At 40.9% G+C, this 18,186-nt stretch overlaps 1 protein-coding gene across 4 annotated transcripts in view; it reads left to right on the top strand.

Moving 5' to 3' along the window:
• The first annotated feature begins 720 nt into the window (after window positions 1-720).
• The window catches only part of rnf111 (ring finger protein 111), a 69,968-nt gene continuing 52,502 nt past the window's right edge, over window positions 721-18,186 (top strand). For 3 of the 4 annotated variants that reach the window (XM_036584399.1, XM_036584400.1, XM_036584397.1), the window contains exons 1-2: window positions 721-1,165; window positions 9,140-10,143. In XM_036584399.1, coding sequence (XP_036440292.1) covers window positions 9,222-10,143 — 922 coding nt within the window. In that variant the 5' untranslated portion in view covers window positions 721-1,165; window positions 9,140-9,221. The remainder of the gene's footprint in view (window positions 1,166-9,139; window positions 10,144-18,186) is intronic. The other variant, XM_036584398.1, reaches the window with a different exon arrangement.

The following is an 18,186-nucleotide window of genomic DNA, read 5'->3' as shown; positions in this document are numbered from 1 at the left end:
ATCTATCTACCTATCTATCCATCCATCCATCTATCTATATCTCTTTCTATCTATCTACTTGTGTCTATTTATCTATCTATCTCTATCTACTTATGCATATATCTCTCTGCCCCTCCCTCTCTATCTATCTATCTATCTATCTATCTATCTATCTATCTATCTATCTGTCTGTCTGTCTGTCTATCTATCTATCTATCTATCTATCTATCTATCTATCTATCCATCTATCCATCCATCTATCTATATCTACTTATGTATATATCTCTCTGTCCCTCCCTCCCTATCTATCTATCTATCTATCTATCTATCTATCTATCTATCCTATGTAACCTATACACACTTTGTAAAGGACACATTACGTGTGTAAATGCGAAGTGGATATATGCACAGGAAGTACATAAATAATAAAATTAAGGTGTCTGATTGCTTGTTTTCCCTCACTTTCCCTCATCTATCTTTACCTCACTACTTACTTTTACTTGTCTGTCTATCTATCTATCTATCTATCTAGTTGTGTTCTTATGTAACGCTATAGATGTGTATATCTTGCAATGTATGAGTTGCATTCGGATTATTTGTGTAGTAAATGTTGCGAATGTGTGTCAAAAAATGTAGACAAGCTTAGTGTGTGTGAGTGTGTGTGTGTGTGTGTGTGTGTGTGAGTGAGAGAGAGAGAGAGAGAGAGAGAGAGAGAGAGAGAGAGAGAGAGAATGTGTGTGAGAGTGAGTGAGTTAGTGAGATGGCGCCTCGCGCGGAGAGCTGATGTCGGGTCCGATGGCCAGCGGAGAGGAATTAACGCCGCATCAACTCGCCTACAGTTAAAAACGCCGCTCTCCGCTCGGTTTCTCGGTCTAATCATATCTCCATCGACACCTTTTAACAGTAAGGAAGAAAAAACGCCGTTTCTGTTTCTCACTGATGGTCAACAATCCGCGAATCGTCGACATTAGCCGGCGAGCTAACTAGCTTTAGCATTAGCTTTAGCTTTAGCTCCAGGCCCCGTTTGGTTTTTTCTCCCCGCCTCCACTTTGACGTTCGCTCGCTTTTTAACTTTTTTTGTATTTAATTTTTATCCGCCTGTGTCTCATCTTCGACGGACTGTGTGGGACCGTATGCCCTGGAAAAGAGCCGGCGGATCGGCCAGCGTTGGTAAAGCCGTCAAGAGGTAAAAGTGCTTCGGCCAGTCCGGCTGTGATTGCGCTATTCGCCAGCTTCTTGTTCGAATTGGCCCGTTCCACCTTAAACGGTGCATCAGCTACATTCTGGCACGTCAGGCGCCAGAATGCAGCTGCTGCGCCATTTAAGGTGGAACGGAAAAATTCGAACAAGAAGCTGGCGAATAGGAAGCCAACTTCAGCTTCGGCTGTAATTGCGTTGCTATTGTTCGGCTTCAAGCTAATGTTCACAGCTATCACTCAGTATTTTTAGTCTTTTTACCTTAATACGTATCACTACAAGTTGGCAGTTCGCATATTACAGCCATATAGGTAAATGTGTATGTTGTACATGAGTAGTTTTAGCAGTTGTCGTCCGCTTTCTTGAGAAATTCCTTGAGTGAAAACAGCTCTAGCGTTAGCGAGTTAACGTTAGCTTGGAAACGTTGTTGTTTTTATAAGTAATAATGCTGATAATGAGGCTTAGTCCGGCTTTCTAGCCGTTCAGATGTGTATAAGCCATTCTTATATTTTGTAGCTGCCTCTGAATTTAATATTTTATCAAGAACTACGTCTGTTTTCTCTTCTGGCTTTTTTAAACAGGCCAACTGACGTCCATTAAAAGCAGTTCGAACTACGTTTATTTCATTGTAGGCGTAAAGAATTGGCTCGCTTTCGTTTTATAGGGTTAAATAAGGCCAAATAATAATGTCCAATGTAAAGTCTCAGTAATGTGGAGCTCCGTCAACATCATAGCACATACTGGCATCACTCTCTGTGGCCTGCCTCTGTTGATATCGATGCATAACTAGCTCCTCTAATGTTATGAACGTCACGCCAGACCTATCCGATTACCCACGGTGTAAAATGCACGTTTTAGAGGGATCTGGCCGTGTGATCAAACCCCAAAGCAGTGCAAATTGTGGCCTTTTGCGTGTTGTATTTCACCTACGTGACATTTTATGGCCTTATCGTCCTGTTTGTTTGTATGTGAGGAATGTGTTTGTGTTGTTCCTGTGATTCAGCTCAGGGAACACGCTGATACTACTGAAGAGACCAGGACTGTGGGTCCTTTTTTTAGCATTTTGATCTTTTATAAGTATAGTAATAGTGGAAATACCGTGACTCTGAGATTCATTACGTATAATCCCTAAAACAGTACAGTAAGCAGGGTTGTTTAAATGTAAAGCTCATTTATATGCATTTTTCGCTGCAGAGGATGGAAAGCAGTCCATCTGCCTGTCTGCAAAGTGCTGTGTGACTTGTTTTAAATCAACAACCACTGTTTGTTTTTTTCATATTAGGAATATTTTGCTGCTGTCTGAACCAAATGTCATGTCTCCAGAAAGGATGTGACATTTATTCCATGTAATTACAGACTGTTTCTGTTGATCCACGTATCAATACGTTTCACATACAGTAAAGGGCTGCTGACATTTGTAAATTATGTTAAAAAAACTAACGTACAAGGTTTTGTCTGGACAATTTCAGCCATAGTTTTCAGTGTAATTGGCATGCGGAAGGATGCTCCCACAGTCCGTGTTGTGCTAATAGCAAGGTAACTTGGCATCTATAGGATCTAGTCAGTGATCCTTGGGGAAGGAATTAAAACAGTCTCTCGCAATCCTCTACGTTCTGAAATCTGTATCCACCTTGGTGCCAGGGGGCGTTGCTGCTGTGGGCCCCCTCGGGGGGCAACGTGCACTTTGCTTCGCGGCTCAGTGGCACATTGCTAGCTCGCAGGGTGGAACCCCAGAGGAGCCCTCCACTGTCTCACAAGTGTCACTAGTGGCATCTATTATTATAACATTTTATACTACCACACTACTGTATTAGCAGATGATGTTGTTGTCCAGGCTGTGATAGTCTGTACTCATATACCGTGAGATTGCTTTTCAGAGATATTTATAGTAATATATATATATATATGATAGATTATGAGGATAATAAAATGGATGCAGTGCTGATAATCTATCGCAGTGTCCCAGTTGCCAAGCGGATAACTCCAGTTAACTACAGTGTCATTGAATGCATGCTTTGAAAGAACGCTTTAAAATCCTTAAACGTTAAATAGATTTACTTTCTAAAGGTGTGCGATCTGTCTCATATTTACAGTATTGTGTGAGGTTCCATTCGGTGTCATTTTAAAGGTAAATACCACAGATTTTTCTGCATCTCTACATTAAGATGTAAATCAAGTCATTCGGAGTGGTCTGATATGAGGTGCTCCATTCTAGAGGAACTTACAGAGCAAACATTGTTCACAGTGGCGGTGAACCCAGACATCTCAAGGCTTTGATGTCTCTATTCCATTTATGACAGAGAGGTACATGTAGTGTGTTGTAAGGCTAAGTAATCCCCAAAGAACACGTATGTTAAGACGCAATACCACTCAGTAAAATCTCAGGAGACACGTGTGGGTTCACTGGTGGTTTTGAATAGTAAATAAAATGGCTGTTTTTGCTTTGTTTACATCTCAAAGCTAAATAATCCAGAAACACCAAGCACGAGTAAAATTTGCCTAGCAAAAAAGCCAATTCGATGGAAGTGGAAAATAAACAAAGGAATAAGCTTACTTTGGAGTTCATATAGACCATCTTTTAACTCCTCAAATTTGTGAACGTCGTAGGCAGGAGCCAATAGAAAGCAAGAGGTTGAGTGGTGGCAATAATATTATTAATCTATTGGAGGACCTGCTACTTAGTCAACATGCATTCCCCCAAAAATAACTGGTCAGAAGCACCCATATGGATTTTTGCTCCACTCTGTAAAGTAAATATCAAGGCAACATTCTGGCGTCACTGCGGCTTAAAACAGCCCAATTAAAACAAGCTCAGTCAGGTCTGCAAGACGTTGTTTTAGCATATGGATTGTATTAATGCCAGTTTAAACATCATCTTATACCATGATATGATTGGTCAATGTCATGATATTGAATTTGATCGGTATCGCCCAGCTATAGGTCACCCAGTCTCTGATCTGAGAAAAGGTAGCTTAAAAGGAAAATCCGTTCTTAACTCATAATGTAATAGATTTTATTCTAAGTAATTTTAGACCATTTCTGTTGGTCTCCTTGCCCTGAAATGTTTACACAATGTAAAGGACAGTTAGAAGAATTGAGGAAAATAAGTTCTAATATGCCAGTGACGATATGCCCTAAGTTAAATATGCTGCAGAATTCTTATATGAAAGTCACATGCTCATTATCAGTTAAGGAAATTTGTACGATCTGTGTGAAATGCAGAATTTTTTTTTTTACTGCCCTGATCTCTTGCAGGCGAAGGCCTACTTATGGGGCTCTGCTGCTTCAAACACTGGAGGATCAGAAGCTTATTATGATCTCTTAGCTGAGGGCATTGGATTTGAGCTCTAATGACATTCAAGCCTTGACACTTTGAGCAGTTTACATAAGCTGTTGGCTGTGTAGGTCTATATTTTGTACATTTGAAATATTTTGCTGACCTTTTTGTAATTTGGTTTTGGACTGGCTGGTATTTAGGGTGTGCCGAGCTGTGTGTGTGAATTTGCAGAAATAGAAATAACATGGAAATTGGATCAGTGTATGTGGAAGTAAAACGCTGCAGCTAAACATTTTGGCCGCATTTACTGTACGTGTATGTTTTAGAGATTAAAGAGCCCATATCCTACACTTTTCTTGTATTTTATGTATATTGTTGTACCTTTATGGTCCACATATAACATCGATGTGGTTGTATGTGGCAAAAACAGCCATAATTCATACCTAAATGACCATTTTCCAACCTCTTTTTTTATCCCTTAGCATTGAACAGGCTGTTTCTGTTACTGTGCCTTTAAGATCGGTATATGTAAATGTCTTCTGTTTTGATTGGCTGCTCTGTATTGCGCCTCTTCAAAAAGTAGACAGGACTGAAACATTCCTGATAATATCAGTGTGAGTAGGTGGAGCTAAACTGCTGAAGGCAGATTCACCACTGACAGTCTTTTGTTAATTTTTAGGATTTTTTTTAGGTTTAGGATTAATCCTGATCTGGGAAACTGGAGTTGCAGAGATTTTTGCTTTAGTTGAGAGATGAATTTTAGTAGTAATTGTTTTGAAATCTACTCAAAGTATCAGACTTGTTTTTCATTTTACTAAAACTTGAATGGGACACATTATTAAAAACAGCTGTGGAGCTGTTTTCATTTGTGGAGCTGATTAGCTATTTTCATTATGCGAATGCAGTTGTATATAATCATCTAAATGGTCAAAGTTATAACCTTTAGAATTTTTTTTCATATGTGAAAATATTTGCTAGGGGAGGATGACATGGCAAAAACATTGCATCACAATACTTGAAAACATGTCCAAAAAGTTTGTAGCCACCTGCGCATCCAGTGTTTCTTCCAAAGTCAAATGAATTAAAAGGGAGTTTGTCCAACTTTGTGGCAGCAACAGCCTCAACTCTTCTGGGAAGGCTTTACATTGGATGTTGGAACATTGCTGTGAAAATTTGTTTGCATTCAGCTGCAGGAGCATTAGTGAGATCAGGTATTGATGTAGGATGAGTAGTTCTGGATCACTCCAACTCCCAAAGGTACAGGATGGAGCTCTGTCACTCCAGAGAACACGGTTCCACTGCCCCACAGCCCAGTGCTGGGGGGCTTTATACCCCTCTAGCTGATGTTTGGCATTTACATTTACGGCATTTGGCAGACGCTCTTATCCAGAGCGACTTACAGTTTGATCATTTTACACAGGTAGGCAAAGGTAGTGTTAGGAGTCTTGCCCGAGGACTCTTATTGGTAGAGTGTAGGCTATTTACCCAGGCAGGGGATTGAGCCTCGGTCTACAGCGTAGAAGGCAGAGTTACCCACTACACTATACCAACAATGGCATTAGACTGGGTGACTGTCCAGTGTTTTAGCAGCATTGGCATCACCCATAAAATACTCAGAAAAGTATAATGGGCCTAATTTATCATGATAACAAACTTACTGTTGTATTGCCCACCTATTTTTTGCTAAGAATGCAGCTGTGTTCAGGCATAATTTCCTACCACTAAACCAAGAAAGGAGCTAATGAGCAGGAATGATATGCCTCTTTAAACAGATGGCTGCTTTCATAATTTAAAGACATAGAAACACTGTGCCTTGCTGTGGCTGCACTGAGGCGTGAGATTTTGAGATTTTTGGTCCAGACCCCATTTAGTCCAGACTTTTCACTTCAGAGGAGATGATGGTGTCAGAATGGTGCTTCTGAATGGAAGAGAGATGAGATTTATTATGGTGGGGTTCTGATTAGAGAGAAAAGTGACTGTGGGGCTTGAGGTGGGCAGTATGTCACTATAGTGAAAAATTACATGTATTTTGCATGTTGTTATTGTCCGAACTGAAGAAGTGCATGGATCATAAAAAAGACCGATTTAGAGCAACTGTGTTTATATGATTATATCCGTCTTTATCTTGCTGTTTGTAATGCATATCTGCTGACATATGTATATATTTTTGCCAATGTTGAATTCAGACATTTGCAGATATTTTGTAAAATGTGGCACTGCTGTTTTTGCAGTTGAACTTTGTCCATTCCAAATGAAAAATGTAATAAGAAGCATATCGTGGATCAGGAATTGCTGCCACATCGTTACCCTGACTTTCAGTTATGGTGGTATTGATAGAGATCATATCCGGTAAACATCCTTTTCCACGAAATACTTTTGTCAGTTCCATTTTTTGGCAGTTTATTCGTGTTATCCAGGACCTTACAGTGATCTTCAGTGTATGTCATTTACTTGGAACTTCTGCTACTTTTGTTTTTTGTTTTGAACAGTTCTAAAAATGCGTAAAGATAAAATAGTGTGTTTTCATACTGGAAATGTGGTTTCTGTACCTGTTTCTGTAATTTGTAGTTTTAAGGCTTGGTAAGAATTGCAAGTAGTTTTAAGAATGAGTTCATTACCTTGTATTAATTCCATAATCATCCTATTTTTAAAACTCTGACCATAATTCAGTCAGTCAAACTCTGTCATTCAGAGTGGTTTGCTATTAAAAGGCTATTTGCAGGAAAGCCTACTGACTCTGTGTACATAGGTGGTAATGGGAACCAGGGGTCACAAAGTCAACAATGCAAATATAGCCATTTTGTTTACCATCCAAAATAATCAGTGAATCTACACGTGTCGCATGAATTTTTATGTGTAATGTTGGTAATGGGGGAAAACATAGTGATACAGCCAAAAAATAAGGAGACTTTTTTGGCTTACAACACCCTGCATGCACCCCTCGTATTAGCAACCTAATCGCAAAATAAATACATTCTGGATATTTGTGATGCTGAGTTTTATCAGGACTGACCAGCACTGCATGAAAAGAATAACAGTGTGGGGTCTTGGATGGATGCTGCTGAATGGAGGAGGGATGGGAGTTATTATGATGAGATTATGATTAAAGAGAGAAAAGTCAGTGTAGGCCGTGTTGATGGCGAAGGGGTGAAATGTGAGATTGTCATGAGAGGAACAGGAAGAGGCTTTGTGGAAGTCGTTTTGTAATCATGATATTAATGACGAACATTTTGGTCACTGATGGCTTAATATCCTAATGCCAGCAGCCTTTTTTTAAGCCTTTAATCCTGGAATAGGTTAATTGGTCTACTCTCTTTCAGACTGGACGTATAAGGTTTATGTAAGGGGAAGGACTGAAAAGCTCATATGCTTCGTACACTGATGTGGCACAGTTTTCCTTTCAAAACAGCTATTACACCCCTCATTGTGTGAAATACAGAAGTTCCTCTGTTCCTGTGTGCTGTTATCATATGAATAAAAGAAAACTGGTAGAAAATGTGGCTTGTAATGTCCCCAGCTCCATTATCCTGTGTTTGCTGGGTTTATTACATTAGTAATGTGCAGGAGGCATTAGGCATTAGGTGTGGGCCTGTTTGTTTTCTCTCCGTATAAGAGCCGGGAATGACCTTACCTTATTCACCATTCCCTTTTCTTTCATTACTGCCTGAGTAACATTGAGGCCTGGATTACAATCCAGACTGACTCATACTGTGCCAGGAACGCATGAGAAAATAAACGTTAACTGAGTCAGCCTAAGCTTTTGCATGGCTAACTTGGTGGAATCCTGCTTCAGTGCACCATTCATTGCCCTATTTACTGTAAAAGATGGTGATAAATTCTGCGAATTTTATTTTTGGTCTGGCCTCAATGTGTGTTTCGGGGCGTGTTTTGTATGTATGTTTGCATAGACCAACATGATGTCACGTATCATACTGTATCTCTTTGCATTCCTGTTTTGGGCCTTGCGTGTTAGCAGGTGGCTACAGTGTTAGCTCAGGGCTAACATATTAGATTGTAGCTAGTGTGTTAGATTTTTTTCCCTCATAATGTTGTAAGTCTCATCATGTTGATATGTTCTATGAACTGACAATGAAAACGAAATGGCAAAAAAATGGTAGTGCTACACTTTAAAAAAATACTATCAAAAATGATTTTTGTTTAACTTTTCACATACTGCACTGCATTACATCTGATGCAGTTGGTCAGTGAATCACTGATATGCTCAGGAGAGATTATTGTGATGTAATTCATGACAATAATGATAAGTATTTTCACATTCCTCTCACCTAAAACAAACGTGTTAAGACATTTGTGAAACTTAAGGCAAGTTTTTGGTAACTTTATTTTTGAGTATTTAAAAACATATTAATCGTTTACACACACACACACACACACACACACACACACACACACACACACAATCACATCTTACTTTTATTTGTGAATCTTGCGTAAAATGAAAGTGGATAACATATAGTTTGTTTTTTCCTCTGGTGCATAATGTGTTGTTTGTGTTTCTCTTTGTGGTTTTATCTTTGTATAGGTTTGTATTGTTTGTTTAATATTTGTGTACTGTATTGTCAGATAATTAATGCACCAGTCCACCAAGATAAATGAATAAGTTCTTAGTATGTGTGGCTGTACTTGACCAGTGATTCTAACTGTCTCTCTTTTTCTTCCCTGCAGTTGTGGAATTTTCAGGCTGCTAATGGACACATAGGAGCTGCTGCATTGGTCTTCAGTTCCCCTTCCACGTGGGTCAGTCACGATGAAGAGTGAGGTCCCACCTGACACACGCCGCAAACAGGAGCCCCTGAAGGGGCCCCTGGGTAACCCTGAGCCTATGGAGACGGCCAAAAGCTTCCCGGCAGAAATGGAGGTGATCGGCAAGGCGGGCAGCGAGTTCACGCCGCTGTGTGCTGAGACTAGACACAGATCCCTGCGAGACGCTGGGGGTCGCAGAGACTCAGACAAAGGCCTTTCGGGGCGTAAAAAGCGTAAGAGCCAGCAGGCTGGGCCCTCAGACTGTTCTCTAAAGGAAGGGCATGTTAGCGAGACGACGCTGCCTCCTCCCCGCCACAGAGCGGCGCTGTTGGAGACGCGTAGCGAGGATGAGCGGAACCCTGAGTCTTCTTTTAGTGACTGTGCTTCTTCACCCTCCTCTAGCTTACGTTTTGGTGATTCGGACACTCTTAGCTCAGAAGAGGACAGGGGGCCTGCCGACGGCCCCACAGCTGCCCGACAGCAGCAGCAACTTAAGGCGTCTGGTCCAGCTTCAACAGGAAGTGCTGGTGGAGGAACTGGGGCAGCGGTGGGTATACGACCCCTACTGAGCCGAACCCGGTCCAGCAGGTCCCATAAATGGGCACGGCTCGACCCGGAAGCCAATCATGTCAAGCGGCCGTGCTTGAGCTCGCGGCGGCCGCTCAACAGGAAGCGCTTTGGGAAGGGTGGGGCTGGAGGCGGAGCCCAGCGGACTCCAAAGCAGAAGGAGCGTCTGCTCTTGCAGAGGAAGAAGAGGGAGGTGATTGCGCGGAGGAAGTATGCGCTACTGCACAGCACCAGCAGCTCCAGTGAGGAGCTGACCTCTGACTCCTCCTCGTCTTCCTCCACTGAGGGAGAGGATGAACTGTACGTGGGAGTGAGCAGCAGCAGTGGGAGTCAGGCGAGCAGCAACGCTGTGGCCTCAGGTAAACAGCTCTTACGTTCCTTTACTCTACATGAACACCAGGGACGCCTAGTAACACACATTTCAACAGCTATGAAAGAGGAGAAAAATAACATTTATTGAATGTAATCACGTTTGTTAACTTTAAATCAACAGTTCGGCCAGAAATCAAATATACACAATAAATGGAACCAAGCTAGCTTTAGTGAAAAGAAACTGTGATTCTGCCTTTATTTAGCACACAATGGAAAACAGACATGTTTTTACCCTTCCAGTCTGAAAAAATAAGCCAAACAGAAGTAACATATCTAGATATTCAGCCTTACTAACATTTAGCTTGTCCTCCATATTTGACAAGTTGACAGATTTCTATTGTTTGAGTGATCCTTTCTTTTCGTTGTAATGATGATTTTACATTTACAGCATTTGGCAGACATTCTTATCCAGAGCAACTTGCTGTTTGATCATTTTACACAGGTAGGCAAAGGTAGTTTTAGGAGTCTTGCCCAAGGACTCTTATTGGTATAGTATAGGGTGCTTGTCCTGGCGGGGATTGAATCCCAGTCTACAACATAGTAGGCAGAGGTGTTACCCACTACACTATACCAGCCACAGTTTAGAAACATGTTCGTATTTCAGACAGTAATGCTGCCATAAAAACAGTTTCAGTTTTTCCAAAAGTTCCTCCCACCTTCTAGACACATCATCAGGAGGGGGTTTCCTGGTCTTTACACCAGAAAATCTCACTCTAGAGACTGTTATGATGCAGCTGTAGGATGTGAGTTGGCATTTTTACAGCAGATTTAATGATGGTTAAATGTTTAATTTTGGCCAGTGTGTACCTTTAACATTGTTTAAGGCGTGTGTGTCATGATGGATGCATGCCGGTTGGTGGGGTATAAACTTTAATTGCGTAGCTACATTAAACATGTGGCTTCAGTGCAGAACTCTTGGCTGATTGAGTGCCTTCGTGGCAAAGGTATGCTGTAAATTAGATTTTTCACCAAACTATTACTTTAAGCTTGGATAACGATAGTTTATTACTTTAGAAAGCAGCTTTCTCAATGACACGATCTGTTAGTTTCTCCGTTTAACACCATAAATCCGAATAACTCATCACAAATATCTTGAAGACTAAGCTGCAGTCAGCTGGACGCACTCTCGCTCACCACAGTGCTGTTCTTGTCCAGCTGTTTGCCATTCTCATTACTAGCATAAGCAGAGGACAAGGAATGCCAGGGACTTTCTGTTGTTTGACAGCTGAGCCAGACATGTCACATGGAATGGTTTTTGTGCATTTTCAACTTTGCCTGAGAGAAAATAAACTAATACACAGGCATAAATTTGATGGCATGCTCTAAAAGATGGCGTTTAACGTCTGAATATGGTGTTAAATACTCCCAAGCGCATTTTGTAGCTGAAACCGACAACATCCAATACATGCATGTAACATAGGACCACCTAGGAAGTTTATATTTTGTAACCACGTGTGGTTTACCACATAGAACATGGATATTTAGATGAAGTTTTTTTCATTTTAGAAAACATTTTAAAGCAATATGTTTGAGAAATATAATTAGTAGTTTTCCATGTGCCATAGATAGTCAGTTAGCAGAGATATTCAATGCCCAAACTAGCACTGGAACTACATTACTAACAAACACTAGAAGTCAGTAGTTATCGAAAGCTTTTTTTCCTGTAGATATGTCCCCAAAACGTGTCTCAGCCTACTTAAATCACATCTAGCTCTTCATTAAGGTTGCTCAGACTTGACGATGTGGTTTAGGATGCAGTATAATTTATTGTGAACTATAAAAATGAATAAAACCTCGCTGTTTAGCTCAATGCCATGGGCACGCATTTTAGACAACACATGTTCGAACAGGATTTTTGCAGCTCACAGTAAGTCATACTATCTTAAACCAAATTGACAAGTCAGCACAACCCTAATGAAGAGCTGGATGTGGTTTGAGTGGGCTGAGAAAAGTTTGAGGGACTTATTTACAGAAAACAGACTTGAGTGACTGTCGACTTCTGGTGTTTGTTAGAAACGTTAGCCGTGTGGCTCCAGCACTGAACTAAAGAAGCACAATTTGGACACCAAACTTGTCTCCACTGATTGATTCAATCTGAGATAGATAATTGTGTTTATTTTTTATTTTGTTGAACTATTTCTTTAAATGTTATAACTTAATTAGTTGTAGGTTCTGGTGTGTCAGCCACAAGGGGGTCCTCATGAAGGGGCTAAAATGGATTTACATGATGTGCCTCATGTTGTGACCTTCAAATTACTTCTGCCTTTGAAAACTTAGGCTGAAAGAAGTGTCATAGCAGTGCGATCGGCCAAAACTGGTTTTGTCTTGAAAGGAATGATAGAAATGAGAGGCATGCCATCAGGGATAACTTTTCCTCACAAACAGACCCATGGTTGCCTTGCCTTATCTTAAGAAAACATGATCATTTTTAGGGAGGGATTCTCAGTTTGAGGATGTTATTTAGAAAGCTGTTAGAACAACTTAAAACCACTGTCCCTTCCTCATAGTTTCTCTTGCTTTTACTTTCCCCAGATCGCCTTTTTTGGCCTCTTATTAGCATCAGCATTTTGGAGATGCACTTAGGCCCAGTCCCATTTCTTATTTTTACCCCTACCCCTAGTTTTTGAGTGTCGCCTTGCCTCTTGGAACTGAGTTACAACAGGTAGTGGTTGGAATCTTCCTCTACGAAATGGGACCCTCAAATAAAGGACATTACTTCATTAACAGCTACTAGCGCTGCTCTGTAGGCGACCCTGCCAGTCTGCAGTGACAGCAGAGGAGGGTAAAGTTCAGCAACCTCACTGCTGGGCTTTAGTTACATTTAGGGCATCATATGATTTCAAAGAGGGGGAATAACAATTATTTATTATCACCCACCCCTAATTCTTTGGTGAAATGAAGCTGTAGTCAGCTGTTTGCCAGCTTCTCGTTCAAATTTTCCTGTTCCACCTTAAATAGAGCAGCAGTCACATTCTGGTGCTCCAGGCGTCAGTAGTGCTGGACTATTTAAGGTGGAACCGAAAAATTTAGCTAGCTAACTTCCGAGACATTAGCATACTGTTAGTGATTTTTTTATTTATTTATTTTTTCTTTATGCTTGCTGTTAAGAAAATGACCATAATACATTGAAACAACATTAAAACAATACAATGGTTTTTAACTTTGTTCTCATAACACTCTGGAGTGTTCCTCTGAAAAACCTCCGGTTAGAAGGCCATGTAGCCCCAACACCTTACCTTACTTCTCTGTCTCAACTAAAATCGAGACACCCTACCCTTAGGTGTGAATTCACAAAATGGAGGGCTAAGGGGTACGGGCGAGGGGTGAAATGACAATCACAAAAACAGTGAATTTTAAACTACTATAGATTCTGTATGTGAACTGGAAAATGAAAGGTACATTTTGAAATGTCAGCAATGTTTTCATATCACATCAAACTTTTTTTTTTTATAAAAAGTGAGGAAAATTCAGTTTTTTGTGATGTGGACCCTTTAAAAATAACTCATTTTAAAGCTATTCTTTAAGAAAAAAATTGGAAGTTCGCCACCAAGAAAGCTGTTTCTTGTTTGGTCACAAAGTCTCAATAATAATAATAAAAAAAAAGACTTAATTCATCAGGAGCCAGCCTGACCAGGACGCTCAATTAGATGATGTAAAAACAAGTTGAGTTATGTATTGTGAAATGAGCGCAGATGAGTGAAACATTCTTGGCTCTCAGGAAGCTGATGAGAAAATCTCGTAATGATGATTATTATTAAATGGTGTTTGAATGTAAAAAGCTTGCCTGCAGCTCCTTTAAAATTGGAGCGAGCTCTTTTCTGTGACTGGATGTCAAGGAGGTTGTTGAACGCCATTAGTTAATTTACAGAGGAGCTCTCGAGGCTTTGTAATGGCTGACAAACCGAGTTTAAGGCCCAGATGCCAGTGGGGAAAGTATTTCTGCATTCTGTTTAAGCATTGCTTTTGGTTCAGTTTTATTCTTTCTCTCCGCAGTGTTTCAGGACTGCAGGAGAAAAGGCCAGAATTTTCCGTTCTGTTGTCTTTGCCTCACTGTGTGTTGTGTGTGTGAGGACACAGTTTGTGTAGATGAATGTTTGCCGCCCCCCCTCAGTGACCCCCAGCAGCCCTCTTTAATAAACCAAGCAGTTCATGTTTCAGACACAGTTAAAATCAGGCAGTCTCTCTCTATCTGTCTGTCTGTCTGTCTTTCCCATGTGTCAAAAATCCTGTTCGGCCCGCAAAGGTATTTTAATTTTCTGTTAATACTAGCCTGTTTCACAGTGCCCTGCACTACAGTCCCCAGCATGCAACGTAATGTGTGCGCTGACTTCCCTACCCATAGATATACATACCTAGATGCCGCGCTGGGTCCAACCAGGCAAGTCAACGTTGCCGCCAATTTGGGGTGGTCAACATCGCTGCTGGACTGCATTCAGTACCATTACAAAGCAGCAGTTTAAGTAAGATACTGTCCAATATTATACGATTTCAAGAATATTGCACTCAGAAAGCGCAGTGATCCTCGCTCATGTCTGTGTGATGCGTATTGTTTGTGTGTCGATATGGTCGTGTGGTTGGTGAAGCACAGAGAACCTGTTGATGTGATTGTTTTCCCTCTGGTTTTATATTAAGCTTATTTCATTTAATAGTCTATTCAGGGGATCTTAACTTCATGTAGTAGTTATTTATTTACAATGATGGTTAATACTTTGTAGCTCGGTAAGTTAGCATTTCTTAATGCGTGTATTCCTAATAGATTAACGTCAGCACCTTCGTACACAAAGCTGGCGAATAGGAAACCAGCTTTAGCTTCATCCTTCTTGCTGTGTTTTGGGGGGTTTATTTTATTTTCATGTGTATTAAGATTAGAAGTGATTCACACACTGATGGATTTGCTGATATATGTGAGATGGTGTTTTTACCGGAGTTCGCGCTAAACTTGGTTTTTAACGTCAGGGGCAGACTGAATACTTTGCTGCTCGTCCGGACAGCTAATCAGCACCATCAGTTATTAAAGAAATAAAAGCTACCGAGAGCGGTCCATGCAACCTAGACTAATCCACGGCCCAATCCCATTTCACCCCTCGCCCCTACCACTTAGCCCTTAGCCCTCTGTTTTACGCGTTCACGTCTAGGGGTAGGGTGTCCCAGTTGTTGTTGAGATAGAGGGGTAGGGCGAAGTGTTAGGGCTACATGACCCTCCAAACTGAGGTTTTTCAGAGACTCCAAACAGAGTGATATGAGAAAAAAAGAAAAACCAGCAAGATGGATGAACAAGTGACCAAAGAAACCCACAAATGTGAGAATTTTCTCTGTTAAAAAAATTACGATAACCATTGTTTTATCCTAGTTTAATGTTGTTTCAGTGTATTATGGTCGTTTTTTCATAGCAAACATAAAAAAATTGCTAATAGCCCGCTGATGCCTCGGTAGCTAGCTAGCTAACTTTCCCGTTCTACCTTAAATAGTCCGGCACTGTTGATGCCTGTAGCGCCAGAATGTAACTGCTGCTCCGTTTAAGGTGGAACAGGAAAATCGAACAAGAAGCTGGTGACTAACTGACTTCAGCTTCATATCACTGAAGAATTTGGGGTGGGTGATAATAAATAATTGTCCTCCCCTCTCTGAAGATCATATGATGCCCTAAATGTAACTAAAGCCCAGCAGTGAGGAGCTGAACTTTACCCTCCTCTGCTGTCACTGCAGACTGGCAGGGTCGCCTACAGAGCAGCGCTAGTAGCTGTTAATGAAGTAATGTTTTTTTAATTAAATTTTTTATTTTTTAATTTGAGTGTCCCGTTTCGTAGCGCAAGATTTCAACCCCCACCCCTTGTAACTCAGTTCCGAGGGGTTAGTGTGACACTTGAAAACAAGGGGTAGGGGGTAAAAATAAGAAATGGGATTGAGCCTACATCTGAGGATTAGAACAAAACCAAATTGGTGAAAATCGGTTGAGTAATAAGGAAGTTGTGGCTGATTTAATCCTGAGACTCCAACATGGCGGACGCGCAGACGTATCGCCTCAGATAGAGAACAACAGACAGCGCGGCATCTAGATATGTATATCTATGCTCCGACCCCGACAACAGTCTATGGGACAGCGGTTACACCTCAGTTCTACACAGTTCTACCCAGTTCCACTCCAGTCATGCCACCAAATGCATTTTGGCGTCAGTTCAACCAGTATAAATACTTAAGCTCAATACTGAGCTCAGCAGCTCAGAAACTGAGCCCAAGTCTTAATGAACTTGCAGTAAAGAAAGGATGCTAGACTGGGTGTCTAGTTTAAGCAAACAGGTAGGTTTAAAAGCCGAACTCCTGGGGATATTTACATTTTGAATAAGTGTCCATGTAATATTTTAAGGTCTGTATTTTACTGTTGTAGTTTTGCATATTTTGAATAAACAGTAGCCAGTTCAGGTTACAGCACAACATTAATTAAAATTAAATAACTTTTTTTTTCTCTGGCCCACCGATTTAATGAGTTTTTTATTATGGGTCTGGTTGAGTTCGACACCCCGGTCTGTCTGTCTATCTGTCTTTCGTTTTCTAGCACTTTTTTTTTCTTTCTCTCTGTTTCGCTTTTCGCCTCTTCTTCTTTCTCTCTTTCTCTCGTATGTATGTCATGCTATATTCTCAACATTTCACTTTCTTTTTTGTTCTTTTTTGTTTCTTTTCTCTCTCACTCTTCTTTCTCATTCATTTTCTGTCCCTCTCTTCCTCTGTCTCGCTCTCTCTCTCTCTTTCTCAATCTCTTTTTCTGTTGGTCTTATCTGTTTTTTTCTCTCTCTGTCACACTCTGATTTCTCTTTTCTCGTTCTGTCTGACTTTGTCTTTCTATCTTCTCTCTCGTTTTCTTTCTGCCTTTCTGTTTCTCTCTCTCTCTCTCTCTCTCTCTCTCTCTCTCTCTCTCTCTCTCTCTCTCTCTCTGTTACTTTGTTTTTCTTCCCGTTCACATGACACAAACCCTTACACACTCGTGTTCTCGTGCCCAGTACATGCAATCAGTGCGGGAGAAGTTGCTGACTCTTCGCAGTTCTAGTACTGAATGCCAACTTTTTTTCTTTTTTTTTCAGTTTCTGTGCGGGCTGTTTTTCTTCTAAAGGTCGTTTTATATTTAGTGTTTGGTGCTCTTTAATGTTTGGCCTCTACAAACATCAGAAGCCAGAGCTTAATTCAGTCCTGACTAATATGTGCATGATAATGTAATTCTAATGTGTGACTCTGCTTTGAAGCTCTGAAGCGAAGGCCACAGAAAAGTGGAATGGAAAAACGGTATCAGCAAAGTCTCCGCATTCCTCACGCGTGGCAGAATGTGTGTGTGCGCATGTGTGTGTATGTGTATGTGTGTGTTTCCTGTTGAGCAACAGCAACATCTCTCCCACCATTCTGCCTGCTGCTCTTTGACTACAGTACTGAGAAAGCTTACCCAACCTAACACGTTCTTCTCTCGCTGCGGTCTGAGCCTCATCGCATTCGCTCTCACGCGAACACTCGCGTTCATCACACCCTTTAGACCTGCAGAGACGTGTGAAAATCTGGCACCTCTCTGAAGTTGTGAAGCCGGTCTGTTTTAGGCTTAGATGACCTAATAGATTTCACTAGTCTTCTTTTCTTCCTCTCTGTTTCCTTTTCTGGAAGACTCCGAGCTGCTTTGCAAGTCTTAAAGGGGAATTCCAAGGAATTTTTCAAAATTTCTGCGTAACTTAATTGATCGGCGTCATTCAGAGTGGTTTGATATGAAGTGCTTCATTCTAGAGTAACTTAGAGTCAGAGTTCACAGTGGTGGTGATAGGAACCAGGGGTCTATAATGTGTAATGCCTCTAAAAGCTCCCTCACAGAATGTTATTATGTGGAATGGTTATGTAAATGCTGCTTTTATGTATTTTGAGTGTTTTGAGGTTGGCTTTTAGATCAAAACGTATCTTCTATAATTGATTCTTAGGAAAGAGGTACATGCAGGGCATTGTAAGGCATAATAGTCTCTAGAAAACCTTATATTTTCAGAATTGCCTCTATTTTATCATGA

The sequence above is a fragment of the Colossoma macropomum genome, unplaced genomic scaffold (assembly GCF_904425465.1).
Source record: "Colossoma macropomum unplaced genomic scaffold, Colossoma_macropomum, whole genome shotgun sequence".
Classification (NCBI taxonomy): Eukaryota; Metazoa; Chordata; class Actinopteri; order Characiformes; family Serrasalmidae; genus Colossoma; species Colossoma macropomum.
This window is presented reverse-complemented; position numbering and strand designations above follow the sequence as displayed.